This window comes from Petaurus breviceps, unplaced genomic scaffold (assembly GCF_028583685.1).
Source record: "Petaurus breviceps papuanus isolate PSGF00001 unplaced genomic scaffold, PetGlider_PUasm1.0 175, whole genome shotgun sequence".
In the NCBI taxonomy this organism is placed as follows: Eukaryota; Metazoa; Chordata; class Mammalia; order Diprotodontia; family Petauridae; genus Petaurus; species Petaurus breviceps.
Genome location: NW_027185764.1, coordinates 31,847,742 through 31,867,981, shown reverse-complemented (window position 1 = coordinate 31,867,981; position 20,240 = coordinate 31,847,742). Strand labels below are relative to the sequence as shown.

Sequence of the window (20,240 nt, the reverse complement as noted above, 5' to 3'; positions counted from 1 at the left end):
TTTCAATATGATGATTAGTGTTGGTGTCCTTTTTCCTCCTCTTTAAAATCTTCATTATTAGGGAAGGCTTTCTAGGAGGAACATATTGGAGAATATTAGAGGATCTAAAAACAAAGGATATAAATGAAAATTTGTTCTTTGAAAAAAAAATTGGGGGGTAAAGTCATAGAGTCATAAATTTAGAGCTAGAAGGAACTTGTATGTTATAGGCTCCACAAAGATCTAGTCCATTCTTCTATAGCTTTTTAATAAGCATTTTATTTAGCACTTACTATGTTCCTAGCACTGTTCCAATTTCTGGGGGTACAGAGAAAAAAGCAAAAATAGTCCATGCCCTCAGGGAGAATGTATTCTACTAGAGAAGACATTTAGGTGTATACAGAATATGTTTAAGGTAGACAGAAGATAACTTTAGAGGAAAGGTACTTTGCAGCTTGCTGATCAACCATAGAACAAATATAAGATAACTGGAAGCATGCAGTTACACAGACTTTGCCATTCCTTGGTGATTTTGATAAATAGAAACTACTATATGTCACTGGTGGTTTTCTTCTTAAAAATACTATTTCCATTATGATTTGGGGCTCTTTTCTTTGTTTCTATCAGGGAACTTTCATGCCCCAGCAGAAACAGAGGTAATATTCCGCAAACTTCACCTATAATTCCTTTTTCACCTAAATATGACTAATCAAGAGAGAAATGTCAGTTACTTTTAGAAGATATGAGCAATAGACAACTTGCTTCTTAGAATCCAGCCATTACTGCTTCTAGTGTAAGTCAGTTGCCTCACATTATATATGACTGTTACAAACTCTAGAATTTTTCTGTGTGAGTGATGGGAAGGGTCTGGACCTATAGACTATGTGAGTGGAAGAAAGGCCCAGTATGAAAACTCCCTCCACTGATGTAGATTAGCAACTCTTACAGGATTGATTTTGGGGAACCGTGAGGCTATATTTGTCCATGGTTACACAGATATTACATAACCTAAGCCAGAATTTAAATCTAAATTTTCTTAACTCTTTAACTTTTTAACTCTATTCATTATGTCATACTTCCTCTCTCCTCTGCATTATTCTAGAAACTGAGGCTCAAAGAGATTAAAGGCATGTCAGTGGTCACAGAGCGCCAGATGTGGAATTCAAACCCAGATCTTGTCTGACTTCAAGCCCAGTATTCATTCCACTAAGCCACAATTTAATTTCTCTGAGTCTCAGATTCTTCATCTATGAAACAGGAATGTGAATTTCTGTGCTACTTTCTTCAGAGGCTGCTTTGACATAATGACTAGAGAGCTCACTTTAGAGCTGGGAAGATTTGGGTTCACTCTGAGCCATATACTGACTTTCCAACTTCAAGCAATTGCATTAGCTATTCTGTAGAAGGCAACTCTTTAAGACAGAGTTAAGACTCTTTAAGTTACAGAGTGGTGGCAGTCTTAAATCTGGCGAAGGAGTGTCCTCATCTAAGATTTCTATATGTCATGAAATTGCATCCCTGTTACCTGTGCTACTTAAGTCATAGGACTATGGTGAGGATCAGATGAAATATTTTTTAAAATGCTGTGTTTTTGTATATATGATAGCTGCTCTTATTTTATATATATATAATATGTTCCATATAAAAATTATAATATATTTTATATATTATATATCTATATATTTTCTATTATAATTTTTTTATTGGTGACCCACCAATCTATTCTGTATAACAATCCTTGCCAACTTAATTTTCTAAATCAAAAAGGAAAAATAACATCCGTATATCTTACTTTTATTTGTGATTTTCAGCTTTCTACTCCAGGTAACTTTTAGAGCTAGAGTACAAATACCAGGGCAAATCAAGCCAAACACACTAATATAATGGATCTCATTATAAGACGCCAGAACCGTTCACTGTTTTTAGTTAAAACACTTATCTAATCATGCCATGACTAGGGCAAACTGATATTGAAAAACAAATCATGAATAATCTAACTAGCAGAATGTCCTATGTTGATCATTACTGTAGTATCCAGGAAGTTAAGAAACTAACTTGGCATACTTACAAACCCTATAGGTTTACCTGTTATATTTATATGGATGGAAACAATATAATGTTGCTTTAATGGATTTTTTGAGACATCAAATTTTGTGAAAAGAAATGAATGTTGCTTGTATAATCATCTTTGCAATAAATGTTGTTTCGGGCTTTTTTCCTTTAGTTTATAGGAATCAACAACTACTTAAATGTATATTTATAAGTGTTGAATAAATAATAATATGAAAATAACAAAAATCCTGCACATTAAAATCTTAAAGAGGGAAGTTGTTGCATTATTATATGTGTGAAGAAATTTTGTATACACAGGATTTGGGGAAAATTTTAATATCTTTTTAAATCTGTTTTAGATAAGATGGGAAAAAAACATCACATTGGGGGAACCGCCAGGCTTCTTGCATTCTTGGTGGTGGTAAGTGTACCTTTTTATTCCATTTAAACTAGATTTATAATGTATTCTAATGGCCAGTATATGTAATGACAAATAATGCAATTTTGTCATTGTATATAATTTCTATACTTCTGTCTTCTGTTCTTAAAGAGAATCCCCATTTTCTAAATGTTTTCCATATTCCTCAAAAAAAAAAAAGATCTGAGAAAAAAAAAAACACAAACCCAAATCCTTTTAACAAATATGCCTGGTCAAGTAAAACAAGTTCCTGCCTTAGAAATATAGAAACGTATGTCTCATTCTCTGTCTTGGGTCTTTCACTTCTCTTTTAGGAGGTAGGTAATTTGCTTCATTATTGATCCTCTGGAATTTTAGTTTGTCATTGTACCGATCACAGTTTTAAGTCTTTCAAAATTATGCCTCTACCATGTAGTGCTATCATATAAATCATTTTCTTAGGTCTACTAACTTGACTCTGTGTCAGTTCAGACAAGTGTTTTTGTGTTTTTCTGAAACTGACCCTTTCATCATTTCTCCTATGTTAATATTTTTCCATTACATTAACATACGGAATACCATTATTTTCCAGATGCTATAAAAATCTTTGTACAAGTGGCTTCTTTTCCTTTCTTTGATCTTTTTTGGGATATAGGTCTGATAGTAGAATGTCTGGGTCAAAGGGTATGTGCAGTTGAGTGATTTTTGGGCCATGGTTCCAAATTAGCTTCCAGAATACCATAACATTTCTCAGCTTCAGTGAATGTACATTAGTCTCCTGTTTTCTACCAGTCCCTTTGGCGTCTGTAATTTTTCCTTTTTTTAATCTTTGCCAATCTGATAGATGAGGTAGAAATACAAAATTGATTTAGTTTGTATTTTTCTTATTATTAGTGATTTGGAATATTTTTTCTTATGTTTGATGATAGCTCTTCCTTTGAAAACTGCCTGTTAATATCCTTTAGCCATTTATTTATTTATTGAGGAATGGAGCTTATTCTTATAAACTTGAATCACTTCCTTTTATATCCTGGATATGAGACTTTTATCACAGATACTTGTTGCAAAGATTTTTTTCTTTTATGTCTTCCTCCTCTAAATTTAATTGCATTGGTTTTGTTTGTGCTAAAACTTTTAAATTTTATGTAATCAAAATTATCCATGTTATCTATTATGATGCTTTCCATCCTTTTTTTATCTTGAATTTGTCCCTTTTCCATAGATCTGAAAGGTAATTTCTTTCTTGTTCCTCTGTTTTGCTTATGATTTGACCTTTTCAATCTAGTGCATGTATCCATTCAGAGCTTATCTTGGTCTGTGATGTGTTAGTCTAAATCTGATTTCAGCCAGACTGCTTTCCAGTTTTCCCAGCAATTTTTGTCAAATAGTAATTTCTTATCCCAGTAGCTGGGTTCTTGGGTTTTATCAAATACTATACTACTAGGTCATTTGCTTTGGTATGCTTTTATCTAATCTTTTCCACTGATTGATACCTCTATTTTGTAACCAGTGCCAAAGAATTTTGATAATTAATGATTTGTAGTATAGTTTGAGGTCTGGAACTATTAGGGGACCCTCTTTCATCCTTTTTTCTTTATTTCCTTTAAGATTCTTGACCATTTGTCCCTTCATATCAAGAGTTCTTGACCTGTGGTCTGTGAGTTTATTTTACTATTTTGATAAGTAAATTTCAATATAATTGTTTTTCTTTTTAATCTTTTTTTTGAGGGGGAAGGCAAGGCAGTTGGGGGTTAAGTGACTTGCCTAAGGTCACATAGCTAGTTAAGTGGCAAGTGTCTGAGGCCGGATTTGAACTCAGGTCCTCTGGGCTTCAGGAACAGTGCTGTCTGTACTCACTGCACCACCTAGCTGCCCCTCTTTTTAATCTTAGACATTTTACTTTATGCATTTAAAATATTATTAAGAGGATTCCCTTGGCCTCTACAGACTGTGAAAAAGAATAACACAAAAAAGTTTAAGAACTCCTGGTCTAGCTGAATTTGGTTATTATATTTTTTTTATCTCTCTAAAGTAACCATTTGGTAGTTTAGAATACATAAATTAATTTAATTATTAATTTAAATTTATTATTTATTTATAATAATAATTTATATATAATAATTATAAAATAATTTACAACAATATTATTTATTATTAATTGAAATATTAATTTAATTAATAAATAGAATTACATAAATTAATTTAGGTATTGTTGTAATTTTTATTTTCTAATTTTTTTAGTATTTTATTTTTCCCCAGTTAAATGTAAAAACAATTTTTAACATTCATTTTTTAAAACTTTGAGTTCCAGATTCTCTCCCTTCAACTCGATATAGGTTATACATGTGTAGTCATGCAAAATACTTCTGTTTTAGTCTGTTGTGAAAGAAGACAGAGACCAAAATAAAGAAAGTAAAAAAAGCATGCTTCAATCTGTATGCACACACCATCAGTTCTTTCTCTGAGGATGGACAACGTCTTTCATTATAGGTCCTTCAGAGCTGTCTTGGACCACTGGATTGCTGGGAATAGCGAAGTCATTCACAGCTGATCATCTTACAAGATTGCTGTTATTTTGTACACAGCACATTTCACTTTGCATCAGCTCATGTCTTTCCAGGTTTTTCTGAAAGCATCCTGCTCATCATTTCTTATAAGCAAAATAGTATTCCATCATAAGCACACACCACAGTTTGTTCAGTCATTCCCCAACTGACAGACATGCCCTCAATTTCCAATTCTTTGACCCCAGAAAAGAGCTGCTATAAATATTTTTGTACATAGAGGTCCTTTTCTTGTTTCTTTTTAATCTCTTTTGGGATATAGACCTAATAGTAGTACTGCTAGGTCAAAGGGCATGTGTGGTTTTATAGCCATTGTATAGAGTGCCAAATTGCTCTACAGAATGATTGAATCAGTTAACAACTCCTTATTATTATCTCATCCCACATCCCTTCCAACATTTGTCATTTTCTTTTAATGTCCTATTAAGTTGATCTAATAGGTATGATGTAGTACCTTAGAATTGTTTTAATTTGCATTTCTCTAATCATTAGTAAGTTAGAGCATTTTTATATGACTATAGAGAGCTTTGATTACTTCATCTGAAAATTGTTCATGTCTTTTGATCATTTATCAAGTGAGAAATGGCTCATATTTTTATAAATTTGACTCAGTTCTCTATATGTTTGAAAAATGAGGCCTTTATCAGAGAAACTTGTTTCAAAATTTTTTGTTACTATTACTAATTATATTTCTCTCCATCCTATTCCTGCCCCTGTTTATTCTGTTCTCTCTTTCCTTTCACCCTTTCCCTCTTCAGAAGTGTTTTTCTTCTGACTGTCTTCTTCCCCAACCTGCCCTCCATTCTCTCCCCCCTCCCCCATCCCCTTCTCCTCATACTTTACTGTAGGGTAAGATAGATTTCTATACCCAATTAAGTGTATATGTTATTCCCTCTTTGAGACAATTCTATTGAGAGTAAAGTTCGCTCACACACACCCTTCTTCCCCTACACTGTAAAAGCTTTTTCTTGTTTTTTTTTTTATGTGAGATAATTTACCCCATTCTATCTCTCCCTTTCTGATTCTCCCAGTACATTCTTCTCTTACCCCTTAATTTTTTTTAGATATCATCCTTTCATATACAACTCACACCCATGTCCTCTATCTATATATACTCCTTTTAACTGCCTTAATAATGAGAAAGTTCTTATGAGTTATGTTCCTGCATCTTCCCATGTAGGAAAAACATTTTGATCTTATTAAGGCCCTTATGATTTTCCTTTCCTGTTTACATTTTTATACTTCTCTTGAGTCTTGTATTTGAAAATCAGATTTCCTATTCAGATCTGGTCTTTTCCTCAATAATGCTTGAAAGTCCTCTATTTCATTGAATATCAATTTTTTCCCTGAAGGATTATACTCAGTTTTGCTGGATAGGTGATTCTTGGTTGTGATCCTAGTCACTTTACTCTCCAGAATATCATATTCCAACCACTCTCATCCTTTAATGTAGAAGTTGCTAAATCTTGTGCTATCCTGACTGTGGCTGCACACTATTTGAATTGTTTCTTCCTGACTGTTTGCAAATATTTTCTCCTTGACCTGGGAGTTTTTATTTTTGGATCTGTGGTCTTTCAGGAGGTGATTGGTGGGTTCTTTAAATTTCTGTTTTTCCCTCTGGTTCTAGAATATCAGGGTAGTTTTTCTTGATAATTTCTTGAAAGTTAATGTTTAGATTTTTTTTTTTTTTGATCATGGCTTTCAGGTAGTCCAAAAATTTTGAAATTCTCTTTCTTGGATCTATTTTCCATGTCATTTGTTTTTCCAGTGAGATATTTCATATTGTTTTCTATTTTTTCATTATTTTGGTTTTGTTTTATTATTTCTTGTTGTCTCATAAAGTCATTAGCTTCTACTTGTTCAATTCCAATTTTTAAAGAATTATTTTCTTCAGAGAGCTTTTGTACCTCCCTCACCATTTGACTAATTCTACTTTTTAAGCATTTTTTTTCCTTCAGTGAATTTTTGTGCCACTTTTTCTGTTTGGCAAATTCTGCTTTTTTTTTTTTTTTTTTTTTTTAGCAATCGGGGTTAAGTAACTTGCTCAAGGTTACATGGCCAGTTATTTCTGGGTATGGTGCTGAGTGTCTGAGCCCGGGATTTGATCTCCAGGTCATCCCACCACTAGAGCCGGTGCTCTTACTCACTGAGCCACCTGGCCGCCCCTAAGCAATTGGGGTTAAGTAACTTGCTCAAGGTTACATGGCCAGGTGTTTCTGGGTGGGTGCTAAGTGTCTGAGCCCAGGATTTGATCTCCAGGTCATCCCAACACTAGAGCCGGTGCTCTTACTCGCTGTGCTACCTGGTATAAAATCCAACCTGGTCATTATATGTTACCCTTTTGATATGTTGCTGTAGCCTCTTTGCTGATAATAATATTTAAAATTTTTGTGTTGGTCAATATTTTTCTTTTCTTGTTATAAATTAAAAGATACATTTTTTACTCTTGTTGGTCATTTTCTAAAATTTTAAAGTTAAAGCCAGTCCTAAAACTCCTTTCGCTTCACACTTCCCACCCCAGTTTCTCCTCCTCTCTTTCAGAAGAGGACTTTGCCTCCCCATTTCTATCTCAAATTCTTTAACAACCCCCTCACCCCCAGGTATTTCTTTGGCTCTAGTTTCTGACGTAGAGGCAGTCATTCTTACCAAATCCAACTCCTTGTGTTCTTGATTCAACTACCTCAGCTCTTCTCTAGGAGGCTTAGCTGTTTCGTTCATTATTTTACTTTTCTAATATTCAGTCATTCATTCTCTATTAGCTTCCTTTCCTGTTTCCTGCAGACACACTTAGATTTTCCCCATCTTTAAAAACTCTCATTTGATTCTGAAATCTCCTGAAGCTATGGTCTTATCTCTCTCTTCCTTTTCACAACCAAACTTCTAGAGAAAAATGAGGTACAATTGTTGTCTTCGCTTCCTTAAAACTCCCACTCACTCCTTAACTCCTGGCAATGTGACTTCCTCTCTTAAAATATTTGGGTCAAATTGTTCTTTCCAAGGTTACTAAACATTTTTTTAGAAGATTTTTTGACAATTCTGAACTTGAACACCAAAAATAAATTTGATATAAAACTATAAATCATTTTATATCACGTTTTAAAGTATATGATCTTGTACACTTAAAAAAGGTTTCAACGTCTCTCTTATTTATAAAGATAAATTTTTTGTTTTTATTTTTTCATAATATTTTTTCTCCCAATTATGTATAAAAAATTTTAATTTTTTTTTTTTTTTTGCTTTTTGGAGGGCAATTGGGGTAAAGTGACTTACGCAAAGTTATAGGGCTAGTTTTTTTGTGTTAAGTGTCTGAGGCTGGATTTGAACTCAGGTCCTCCTGATTCCAGGGCCGGTGCTCTATTCACTGTGTCACCTAGCCACCCCAAAAGATTTTTTTTTTTTTAAGTTTTGAGTTCCAAATTCTGTACCTTTCACCCTCTGCCCCCACCTCAAGATGGTAAGCAATTTGATAAAGGTTTTTACATGTGCAGTGATATAAAATGTTTCCATATAGTGTGGTAATTAAAAAGTTTTGAGAGACACAGTTTCTGTATAATTTAATCATTTTATGAATAAGGTCATCACATTTATTGATAAAAGAATGGTCATATGCTCATCTCTCTTAGACCAAAGACCCCTCATGACAGTGGATCTCTATGCCCAAGTGCCTGTATATCTTATTTCCCAATTACATGTAAAGTAATAATAATAATATATATATATATATTTTTTTTTAAACATTTGATTTTAAAACTTTGAATTCCAAATTCTTTCCCTTCCTCCCTTGTCACCCACCCTTACTGGGAAAAAAAGCAATTCAATATAGGTTGTACCTTTGTAGCTATGCAAAACATTTCCATAGTGAATATATTGTGAAAGACTGACTATATTTCCCTCCATCCTATCCCACCCCCTACTTGTTCTATTCTCTACTTTGATCCTGTCCCTTTTCAAAAGTGGGTGCTTCCAACTTCCCGACCCCCCAGCCTGCCCTGCCTTCCAACATCCCCCCTCTCATCCCCTTCCCCCTACTCTCCTGTAGGGTGAGATACCCTATTTAGTGTGTATGTCATTACCTCCCTAAGCCAAATTCATTGAGAATAAGGTTGACTCATTCCCTTTTGCCTTCCTGTTCTTCCCCTCCGTTGTAAGAGTTTTCCCTTGCCTCTTCTATATGAGATAATTTACCCCATTCTGTCTCTCCTCATCTCTCATTATATTCCTCTCTCACCTCTTAATTTTACCTTTTAAGTATCATCTCTTCCTATTCAATTGGTCCTGTGCCCTCTGTCTATAAATACCTGTACACATATATACACACACTCACATATGTATTCATACACCCATATACCCTCCTATGTATCTCTCTCTCTCTCTCTCTCTCTATATATATATATATATATATATATATGCACATTTCTATTCCCTTCAGTTATTCTCATACTGAGTTAATAAGTTTCATAAGTTGAAGTTATTTTTCCATGTAGTAATGTAAATAATTCAACTTTGATAAGTTCCTTATGATTTCTTTTCCCTGTTTACCTTCTCATGTTTCTCTTGCTTCTTGTATCTGAATGTCAGATTTTCTATTCAACTGTGTTTTTTTCATCAAGAATGCTTGAAAGTCCTCTATTACATTGAATGACCATATTTTACCCTGAACCATGATACTCAGTTTTGCTGGGCAGGTGATTTTTGGTTTTAATTCTAGCTCCTTTAACCTCTGGAATATCATATTCCAAGCCCTTTGATCCCTCAGTGTAGAAGCTGCCTGATCCTGTGTTATTCTGATTGTGTTTCCACAATATTGAAATTGTTTCTTCCTTGCTGCTTGTAATATTTTCTCCTTGATCTGGGAATTCTGGAACCTGACTGTACTATTCCTAGGAGTTTTGTTTTTGGGATCTTTTTCAGCAGGTGATCAGTGGATTCTTTCAACCTCTCTTTTGCCCTCTAGTTCTCAAACATCAGGGCAGTTTTCCTTGAGAATTTCTTGAAGGATGATTCTAGGTTCTTTTTTTGATCATGGTTTTCAGAAAGTCCAATAATTTTTAAATTATCTCTCCTGGATCTATTTTCCAGGTCAGTGCTTTTTCCAGTGAGATATTTCACATTGCCTTCTATTTTTTCATTTGTTTGGATCTGTTGTATAGTATCTTGATTTCTCATAAAGTCACTAGCTTCCATTTGCTCCAATCTAATTCTGAAGGCATGATTCTCTTCAGTGAGCTTTTGAGATCCTTTTTCCATCTGGCAAATTTGGCTTTTTAAGGCATTCTTCTCCTCATTGCCTTTTTGAGCCTCTTTTGCCATTTGAATTAGTCTATTTTTAAGGTGTTATTTTCTTCAGTCAGGATGTTGACTCTCATTTCATAATTTTCTTGCATGATTCTCATTTCTTTTCCCTATTTTTCCTCCACTTCTCTTATTGGGTTTTCAAAATCCTTCTTAAGCTCTTTTATGCCTTGTAACCAGCTCACATTTTTCTTGGAAGCTTTTGGTGCAGGAGTTCTGACTTGGCTGTCTTCCTCCTGTTCCATGCTTTGATCCTTTTTGTCCCCAAAATAGGAGTGTAAAGTCTGATTGTTGAGCTAGCTTTGCTTCCTTTGCTTGCTCATGTTGCCGCTCAATTACTTGACTTTTGAGCTTTTTGCCACAGTAGAGCTCTGCTACCAGAAAGGGGAGCTTTGTCCCAAATTGCTGGGGTTTTCTCAGCTGCTGGAGCTATTAGTTACCTGCCCTCTCTGAAGGCTCCACATGCTCTGGCAAACTGGTCACGCACCCCAGGACCTCTACTCTAGACAGTGATCCAGATCCAATTAGGTTAAATCAAGAGTGATTACCCCTCAGAATGGTTGTTTGGTCCCCCTACAATCTGCCTCTGTCGCTTCTTGCCCTGGGGGCAAATAGCTGGACCGCACTCCTGAGCTCCCTGTTCCTGCAAAGTCTACACTGACCTCTCACTTTGTCTTTGTCATCTATGGGTTGATAATTCTGGAGACCGCCACAGCTGCTGGTGATCTGAAGTCCCTCCTGCTGGTGGCTTGTTGGGCCACTGGGAGGTTAAAACCTCCCACTCAGGTGGGGCTGGGCTTGGCTCCCAGAGTGCTGCCCTGGCCCCTTCCTGCTGGCCTGCCAGGCTGTCCTCAGCGGGAGGTTAGCATCTCTCTGTCATTTTGTGGGTTCTGTAGTTCCAAAGTTTGTTTAGAGTCCCCTTTTACATTAATTGGAGGAGGTGGAAGCAGGAGCCACGTGAAGTCCTGTTTCTACTCTACCATCTACACTCCCCACCCCTATCATTTCTTATAGCACAATAATATCCCATTATAATCATATATCACAACTTATTCAACCATTCCCTAATTGATGGGCATCTCCTCAATTTCCAATTTTTAGCTGCTACAAAAAGAGTTGCTCTAAATAGAATTTTTTTTTTTTAAGGATCTCCTAATTTTTAAATCCAGTGGAGTTTTCTCTAGCCTGATCCTTTTTTTTTCTTTGTAACATTCGACACCCAGCATCCACTTCTCCTGGATATACTCTCTTTCCTGGTTTTCTAGGACATTGTTTTCTCCTGGTTCTCCTTAGTGAATACTCCTTTTAAATCTCCTTTGGAGGTTCATAAATTGTGTCCCACCTTTTGTAACAAGACTTTCCTTATTAATTACTGTTCAGTCTGGCAGGAAATGGGTCTTGGTGAGTCCATGCAGGAGTTTTTTTCCCTAATGATTTGGTGGCAGAATGTACGCTGAAAATTCTATAATGGATTGGAGAGCACCTTTTTCTCAAATCTTTTTCTTAGCTTTCTTTGATTGCTAAATCACATGTTTAACTGTACATAGAACAAGTTTCTATGATGTCAGGCCACTAGGCTGACATTTCTGAGTAGGAAGAACATTATTAATTCCTGTATTCTATCCCTCCGCCCAAAACCAAAACCAAGCAACCCAACTAGGCAAAAAGATCACAGCTGAAGTCAGTTAAATCTCATTGCCCTATGACCCCTTTGAAAAGAAGATACAAACTATCTTATTTCCTTGTATTTGGTTTTCTTTTGTTTTTAGCAATAAATCAAAAGCACAGAAACTGTATCTAAAGAAATGTAAGAGAAATAAATGGATGTTGCTGTGTATTAATTCTTTATTCTCTGGTGACCTCTCATCTTTGGTCATGTGACATTGATTCATAAGGGATATTTTTTCTGCCAGAATGCTGTGGGTAGAAGGCACTCAGTAAATTTATCTGTTGAATTGAATTTTCTTGATGGTACATCTGAGCATATTCTTTATGACATTTCTGGCACGTGGAGCTTTGAACACTTCACTCTGCACATCTCATTCTATGGGTCTGGTACACTTAGTTACTTGGTGTGGCCTGAACTTGCAGAGTTTTGTGCTTAGTGCCATAGACTCTTTTATCTTTTAGTACCATGTTCAAAAGTTGAAAACAAAGCATTCCCCTGATGCTCTGTGGGGAGTTCCCTTTCAGTGTATTGTTGAAGAATGCCATTTTTATCTCCCCCTTGAAAGCCTCTCTTATCAGAGCTCATGTTCTGAAATAAAACTTGGGGCACTCATGGTTGCACTTCTGCATTTCACGTGTGTGTGTGTGTGTGTGTGTGTGTGTGTGTGTGTGTGTGTGTGTACACAGAGATGCAGTCCTTCTGTTTGAAGTTTTCTTCTCTACATAGAAAATAACTTTATTGTAGTTAAATATTCTTATTGTTTTGCTTCCTTGAGGTATAAAAATATTTTGCTTGTATTAGAGAAAGTTATCAGTCTGTCTCTTAAATATATAATGTCATGTCCAAGTAAGCTCAAATAGGGCTTACTAAATGCAAGGAATTACTTATCAACCTATTTAACTTTTGTGTGGCCTTCACTTTCTTTCCTTCTAAGGTCTTCTGCCTATTTTTTCTGCTTCTTTTTAATCTGATTCACTGATGCAATCTTCTGGCCTCAGTGAGCCCTTTTCTCTCAGGATTCACTATTAGGTGGTATCATCTTACAGGTTCACAGCAGATAGGATTTGAATCTAGAAAGTAAATTAATCCTTATATTTTAAAGGAGAAAAATAGGCCTAAATATGTTAAGTGACTTGCTTGGGTTCTTACATGTGTAAGTAGCTGAGGCCACATTGGAACTCAGCTCCTCGTACTCTAGATCTAGTATTCTTTCTACAGTATAGTGCAGCCAGTTTAAGTGCTATCTGTTTTGTGAAACCTTTCTTCATTATTTTCACTTCTTTGCTGAAAATGATTTCTCCCTCCTTGAGGATATGGTTTGTATCTTTCCTTTGTTTCTTAATACACTATGTCTTTTATCATGCTTATTGAATTATATTTAACCACTAGAAGGTTCTACTGCCTAGTTACTAAGCTTTATTTGTTGAGAGCCAGGGGGTGAATTCAGCTATTGATTTTCCCTCTTGATGTCCTTGTCAGATGGGAGTTTTGTTCTGGCCATGCCTCTAGCCTCCTTCTGCCTCAGGTCTTTCTTCTTGAGCCTACCATTGCCCAGAAGTATATAGTATGACTATATTATACCTTAAATCTGGTTATACGGCTAGATGTAGGCTTTCTCAGTACTAATGCCAGCTTATCTTCATTTTCCTCCCATTTTTATTTTCTGTCCCAAAGCATCCACCCATGTTTGGCAGTATTTGAACCACCTTGAAGCGTTTTATGGGTGGAGCCAACTGGAAATATGGAACCCACATCCCAATTCTCTGTGTATATTTGTTTTCACTTGTTATCTCCTTGAGAGAAGAACTGTTATTTTTCATATCTATATTCCCAGTCCTGCACACTTTGTAGATTCTTAGTAAAGGTCTGTTGGATTCAGCTGACTTTTAAAGAAGGGTCCATGCAATTCTTTTAAACTAGCCGCTGTCTATCTCTTCCCCTATCTTGTGTTGTTGGAGTTGATTTTTTACACAAATGTAAGTCTTCACATTGATCCCTATTGAATTTCATTTTATTGCCCATCATGCAGTTCTATCTAAGAAGTTTTCGAACTCTCGTCCATGAGTCCTAGGGATCCCTTAGATCCTTCCAGGGAGTCATTGTGGTCAAGGCTATTTTTGCAATAATACTAAGTTGTTTTAATTTTTGTTATGACCAATATCGGTTGATATAGCACATATAAATAAAAGCCCTTTTGTTAGCATCCTCAGTAATTTTATGAGTATAAAGAAGTCTTGAGACCAAAAAGTTTGAGAATTGCTTCTGTAGCTGTATCCTTTCAAAATGTTTTTGAAACTTGACTGTTGTCCTGTGTTAGCTACCTCTTCCAGCTTATTCTCATCTGGATGCACATATGATGAATACATACCATCTTTCTATTTATCTAAGTCATTGATAAAAATATTAAATGGCCGGTGTTGAACACAAATACCATGAGGTACTCCATTATTGACTTTCTTCCTTGAGTTGAACCATTAATAACTATTTTTGACTCCATCCAAATGGTTCTAAGTCTATCCTACTTTATTATTATTAGGTCCATATCTATCCTTTTTTCCCCACAAGAATACAGCAAGATACTTTAAGAAAAGTTTTGCTAAATCTAGGTAAAGTATATACACCATTTACCTTATCTGCTAGTTTAGTGATCCTGTCAAATAAGAATAAGTTTGGTCAGGTGTGTCCTTGATGAAGCAATATTGGGTCTTGGTAATTACTGTTTCTCTTTCTGGGCAGCAAGGTGGCACGGTGAATAGAGCACTAGTCTTGGGATTGGGAAGACTCATCTTCCTGAGTTCAAATCTGGCCTCAGACACTAGCTCTATGACCCTGGGCAGGTCACCTATTTGCCTCAGTTTCCTCATCTGCATAATGAACTAGAGAAGGAAATGGCAGACCACTCCAGTATCTTTGCCAAGAAAACGCCAAATGAGGTCATGAAGAGTCTGACGTGACTGAATAGTGACACTTTTCTTTCTAGATGTTGGTTAGCCATCTTTTTGATAATTTTTAATAAAATATTCCTAGGAATCAAAATCAAACTCACTGGTTTATAGTTTGCCAAGATAATATAGTTTGAAAATCAGGACAATGTTTGTCTTCCTCTCACCTGATGGTCAACCTTTTTGTGATAAACTTCTCTGAACTTAGCTGATCAGTAGATGAGAATTTGTTGCTGGGTCTTTTACCCAGTGCCTTTTTAAGTGGGTAGGACTTCTCTGAACTTATACTTACTATCATGGCTAGCCTTTCTGGAGAGCCAAGCTTACTGCTAAGTTCTGATAAGATATTGCTTATTGTATGTGCTTACAAGGTTTCCTAAAAAATAAGTATTTCTAACAAATGAAATGTATTGACAAATAAAGCCCTTAGTATTCTAGTCATTAGTATTAATTAGAAACCCTGACAAGTTTTTCTCTTTTTTATTATTATCTGTTCATTGGCCTTCTCAGACTTTCCAAGTTGATGGACTAAAGTGATTTTCAGAAGTCTGGAAGTCATCTGAAGCCCTCACTTGTGGTCTTACCTGGGGAGGAATTACAAAACAGCAACAAAAATTTAACTTATTTACTGAAAATTTCAGGGTCACATATGCTTAAGAAGGTTCTTCTAGAACAAATAAAGAAACCTTGATTTCATATCATTCAACAACTTAATTTCAGGAACTTTCAGTATATTCATCAGGAACTTACATACTCCATTATCTTTAAGTTATATTATCACCACAATGTTTTAAAATATAGAGCATAAGAAAATTCAAGTGAGAAACTTCCAAACTTCTAAGAATAGCTTTTTTACGTTTCTTTTGTCTTATCTTAAAATTTTTTTTGTGTTGGTAACGAATATATGGCTCTATTGCCAACTTTAACTGCCTTCATCTTCTTGAAGCAATTGATGATTAATTCTCTCATCTTGAACTGATTCTGTTCTTGTTGCTTTTATTTTGTTTCTTGCTTGTTATGTAAACTTATAAGGCAGACAAGAAATTGAGCCCTTGAATCTTACATCTTTTATATGACTTTCATCCCTGAAATTTGTCTTTGATGTCTTTTTGTTGCAAAACTTGAAACCAGTTTCTTCTAGAAGGGAAGAAGTTTGTATAGGTGTTAAATTGACCCCTGAGGTCAAGACAGACAGACCCTGTGCCAAACTTCCCCGCATTATTTGACCAATTATTACCTGTTCAATTAGCACAGTACTTTACCTTAGAAATATTTAGGTGCTTTAAATTTCTGTGTAAATTAACAAAGTTATACTATAATTGGATTAATTTTATCATACTCTTATAGTTTATTTATAGACAAACTGAATTTGTTTTATTATTTGCTTTATTTGTGTAGACCAAATTCCCATGTTTCTTTCTTTTTGCTCATTGCTTAAGTGATCCATATGGGAGTAAAGGGATGTGAACTTTCACAATTAGTTAACACTTGGCCCAATTTTTAATTTACCTTTTTCTGGAGGAGGGATATATAGGAATTAAAAAAGACGGATGAGTTTTTTCCTTTATGGTTTGTTCTATGGATTTCTTAGGTAGTTCTTTTCCTCTCTTTCAAAAATCAGTAGAAGGTTAAGGATGGTAGAATACTCTTTCTCTTCCTACCAAAAAAAAAATAATTTTATCATAAAAATGTTTGTAACTAATAAAAAGGACGTTCTTGTATATGAAAGGAAGAATTTTAACTAGATGAATGCTAAGGTCCTTTTTATTTCTTAATCTGGTGTTTGAGGGAGATGTCCTTTACTGAGTAAAATTATGTCAGAGGTAGAAGCTAACATGACCTCTTAAGAAATCATAAATTACACTCATTTAATTAGTATTTACTTAGGTTGTGTTGGGCCCTTTGCACTGTGATAATCACTGTTGGAGAATGAAGGGATGTACAGAATAGCAAGGTTCTGGCATTCAAAGAGCTTGGCATAGCTCTGTTAGGAGAGGGTGAGAGAGAAATGATGATTCATGTCATGGAATGAGAGAAAAGGAGAAGAGTTTGTGATTAAATGCCACAATGTATAGCACAGACAGGGTTATAGTAAATATAATTCTATACAAATGTTTGAAAAGACATCTGTCAGTCTGAGTTTGAGTCTGGGACAAGCTAGAAACAGAATTAATTTGAGTTGGATTGGGGATGATAATTCACTGTCTGAGCTTTACCACCTCATCTATTTCTCCCTCTCCCCAGAGTTGTCCCATTTGAACGAGAGGAAGGGTGATGTTTGGTAGTTTTTATTTAGTTAATGAAATTGTTGCCCGGAGACTACCATATTCCTAGTCTCGCAGCCTCACAACTTAGATGTCCACCATCCATGACTCTTTATTCTCTCTCCTCCCTCCACCCCCACCCATATCCGATCTGTTGCCAACCTGTCAGTTTTACTTTCTTAACATTTCCCATTCTCTCCTCTGATGCTGCCATTGCTCTGGTCCAGGTCCTCATCTCCTCATGCCTGGACTATTTCAATAGCATGTTGGTTGGTCTGCCTGTCACAAGTTTCTCCTGCTCAAGTCCATCTTCCATCAAACTGATCTTTCTAAAACACATGTCCTCGTCATTAGATTTTGGTGGTTCACTGTTACCTTTAGGATCAAATGTCATATCCTCTCACCTTCAAAACCCTTTGTAATCTGTCCCACTTCTACTTTGCTAGTCTTGTTACATAGTACACAACCTCTTGTACTCTGCCATCCTTGCTATTCCTTAAACTAGATGGTCCATCTCCTCATTCTGGGCATTTTCATTGGCTGGTCTCCAGGCCTGTTATTCTGTCCCCTGGCTTTCCTCAGATCCCAGCTAAAATTATGCCTACTGAAAAAAGCCTTTCTTGATCCCTCTTAATGCCATTTCCCTCTCTCTGTTGATTATCTCCAATTGATCTTGCATATATCTTGCTTGTTGATAGTCATTTGAATTTTGTCTTCTCTATTAGATTTTGAGCTTCTCGAAAGCGGGGACTGTCTTTTGACTTTGTTTGTATCCTTAATGCTTAGCATAGTCCCTAGTACATGCTTAAGAAATGCTTGTTGACTGACTGACTGGTTAAAGGTCAAAACCAATTATACAATTATACAGTCAATTATACAAAAGGATAGACGTAAGAATACACAGCTTATGATTATAACAGCTCTAACCCAGAAAAGGTTTTGATCACTCAAATTGGGAAATAGATTAAAGTAATCACAATTAACAGTGATTATCACCATTTCTTAGAGACAGTATAATAGGTCTGACTATTAGGGGGAAATGAACCAAAGACTTCTGTTATTAATGAGAAGTTTTCTCCACACAAACCTTTGTCCATGTGGGTCCTGAGTTGCTTTGAGCTTGGGCTGCCAAAGTAGCAGAGGCAAGACTCTCCCCAAAAGAGGTCCAGAAAAGCCCTGAAATGGCCTCAGTCTGCAGGTAGTTCATGTTTTTGTTAAACAGAAAGGCATGGCAGGAAAAGGCAATATGAATGTAGAGTTCAAACTCATTTGCAAATATTATAGGAGAGGATGGTCGAAGTTAAGAGCAGAATCACCTAAAAAAACATCAAAAATATTTGACAAGTCTGCAGAAAACTTATTGAAAGGCTCAGCTAAGCTTTATCATACTTTAAAGCATTCGTGGATTAATTATAGAGGTAAACAAATAGACATGAAATGGGATAGAGGATCCATTGTTTCTAAAGTCATCTGTTTGAATTGTAACAATACCAGAATGATCCCATCAAGACTCTACCACTTTAGTATATGATATACCATGTGAATAATTGCCAGTGTCGTTTAAGATGGTGAGATCAGAAAAAAGAACCCAAACGTGACCAAATCTATTAAGAAAAAATGTGTTTGAAGGTATACAATTTTTTTATGGAAAAACAAGGTTCATTTTAAAATATAGTTTAGAGGGGACTATTGCCTCCTCCTCACCATCAAAATGGAGAGAAGGCCATACTTTTACATAGAAAAGGTGACTGAAATGCCTCATTCCTACAAAATCCTTATGAGAATGTTTTATGTACACATTGAGGGTTTTCTTGAAGGAAAAATTATAAGAGGATGGGCCTGTTTTTGTAGATTATTTTCTACATAGGATACCATGTTCTCAATTCTACAACTAGATAAAAGGTATAAAGAATGAAGGTTTGCATTGTGGGTATTGTTTACTGATTTTAATAAAATATTTGAATAGAACAGTATACAGTCAGAGGTTTTTTTTATTTTAAATTTTCTTTTTTTATTATGAACTCAAGGATTATCAGCAAATACAAAGAACAAAAAAGAGCAATTATGGTTGACTTCTTTCAAGCAATGTGTCTCATCATGCATATGTTAAAAATCATAACAGCATCGATGATGCCACCTTTATGATAATTCCGTTCAACAATCCATTTAATGACAACAGCAAAAGAATTACAAAAAAGATCTAAGTTCACTTAAGGTATTTGCCAGCATGATGAAAGACCTTTTATACACTGCCCAAATAGAAAACATTTTGTATTGATGATCAGTCAGTCAGTAAACATTTATCAAGCACCTATTATGTGCCACAGGCACTGTGCTAAGCTCTGGGTTTATTAAAAAAAAAAAAAAGGTAAAAGACAGCCCCTCCTCCTAAGGAGCTCACTATCCAGTTATGGAAACAACATGCATATAATTACGCACAAATGATCCATATACAAGATAGATTGGAAATAATTAACAGAGGGAAGGTACTAGAATTGAGAGAGCCTGGGAAAGGCTTCCTTCAGAAGGTGGGATTTTATTGGTACTTGAAGGAAGCCAGGGAAGCCAGTAGACAGGGATGAGGAGGGAGACAATTCCATGCTTGTGAAAATTACTAGTTGTGAGTTGGAGTGTTCTTTTTAAGTAACAGCAAGGGGGTCAGTGTTATTGGATTACAGAGTACATGGTGAGGCATAAACTATAAGAAGACTGGAAAAGAAGAGAGTGGAGTATGTTATAAAGGACTTTGAATGCCAAACAGATGCTTTTATATTTGATCCAAGAGGAATGGGGGGAGCCCTGGTGTAAGGTTTGTGTAGGTGATATTATTCTAATCTACTTATGATCTATAATACTAAAAAAAGTCTCCCCAATGAAATGTATAATTATTTCTAAGAGATTTTTAGTATAGGAATTCCTTCTAATTAGGCAGATTTTAATCTACTTATAATTTATCAAGTCCTAGGAAGTTGCATAGAGGTTAATCAACATTTCCAAGGACAATTCTTCTTCTTCTTCTTCTTCTTCTTCTTCTTCTTCTTCTTCTTCTTCTTCTTCTTCTTCTTCTTCTTCTTCTTCTTC

General features: G+C 35.5%; 1 protein-coding gene across 2 annotated transcripts in view; it reads left to right on the top strand.

Annotated features, from left to right (window-relative positions):
* The window catches only part of SSBP2 (single stranded DNA binding protein 2), a 423,889-nt gene that overhangs the window by 148,333 nt on the left and 255,316 nt on the right, over window positions 1–20,240 (top strand). For both annotated transcript variants that reach the window (XM_069085038.1, XM_069085037.1), the window contains exon 3: window positions 2,391–2,452. In XM_069085038.1, coding sequence (XP_068941139.1) covers window positions 2,391–2,452 — 62 coding nt within the window. The remainder of the gene's footprint in view (window positions 1–2,390; window positions 2,453–20,240) is intronic.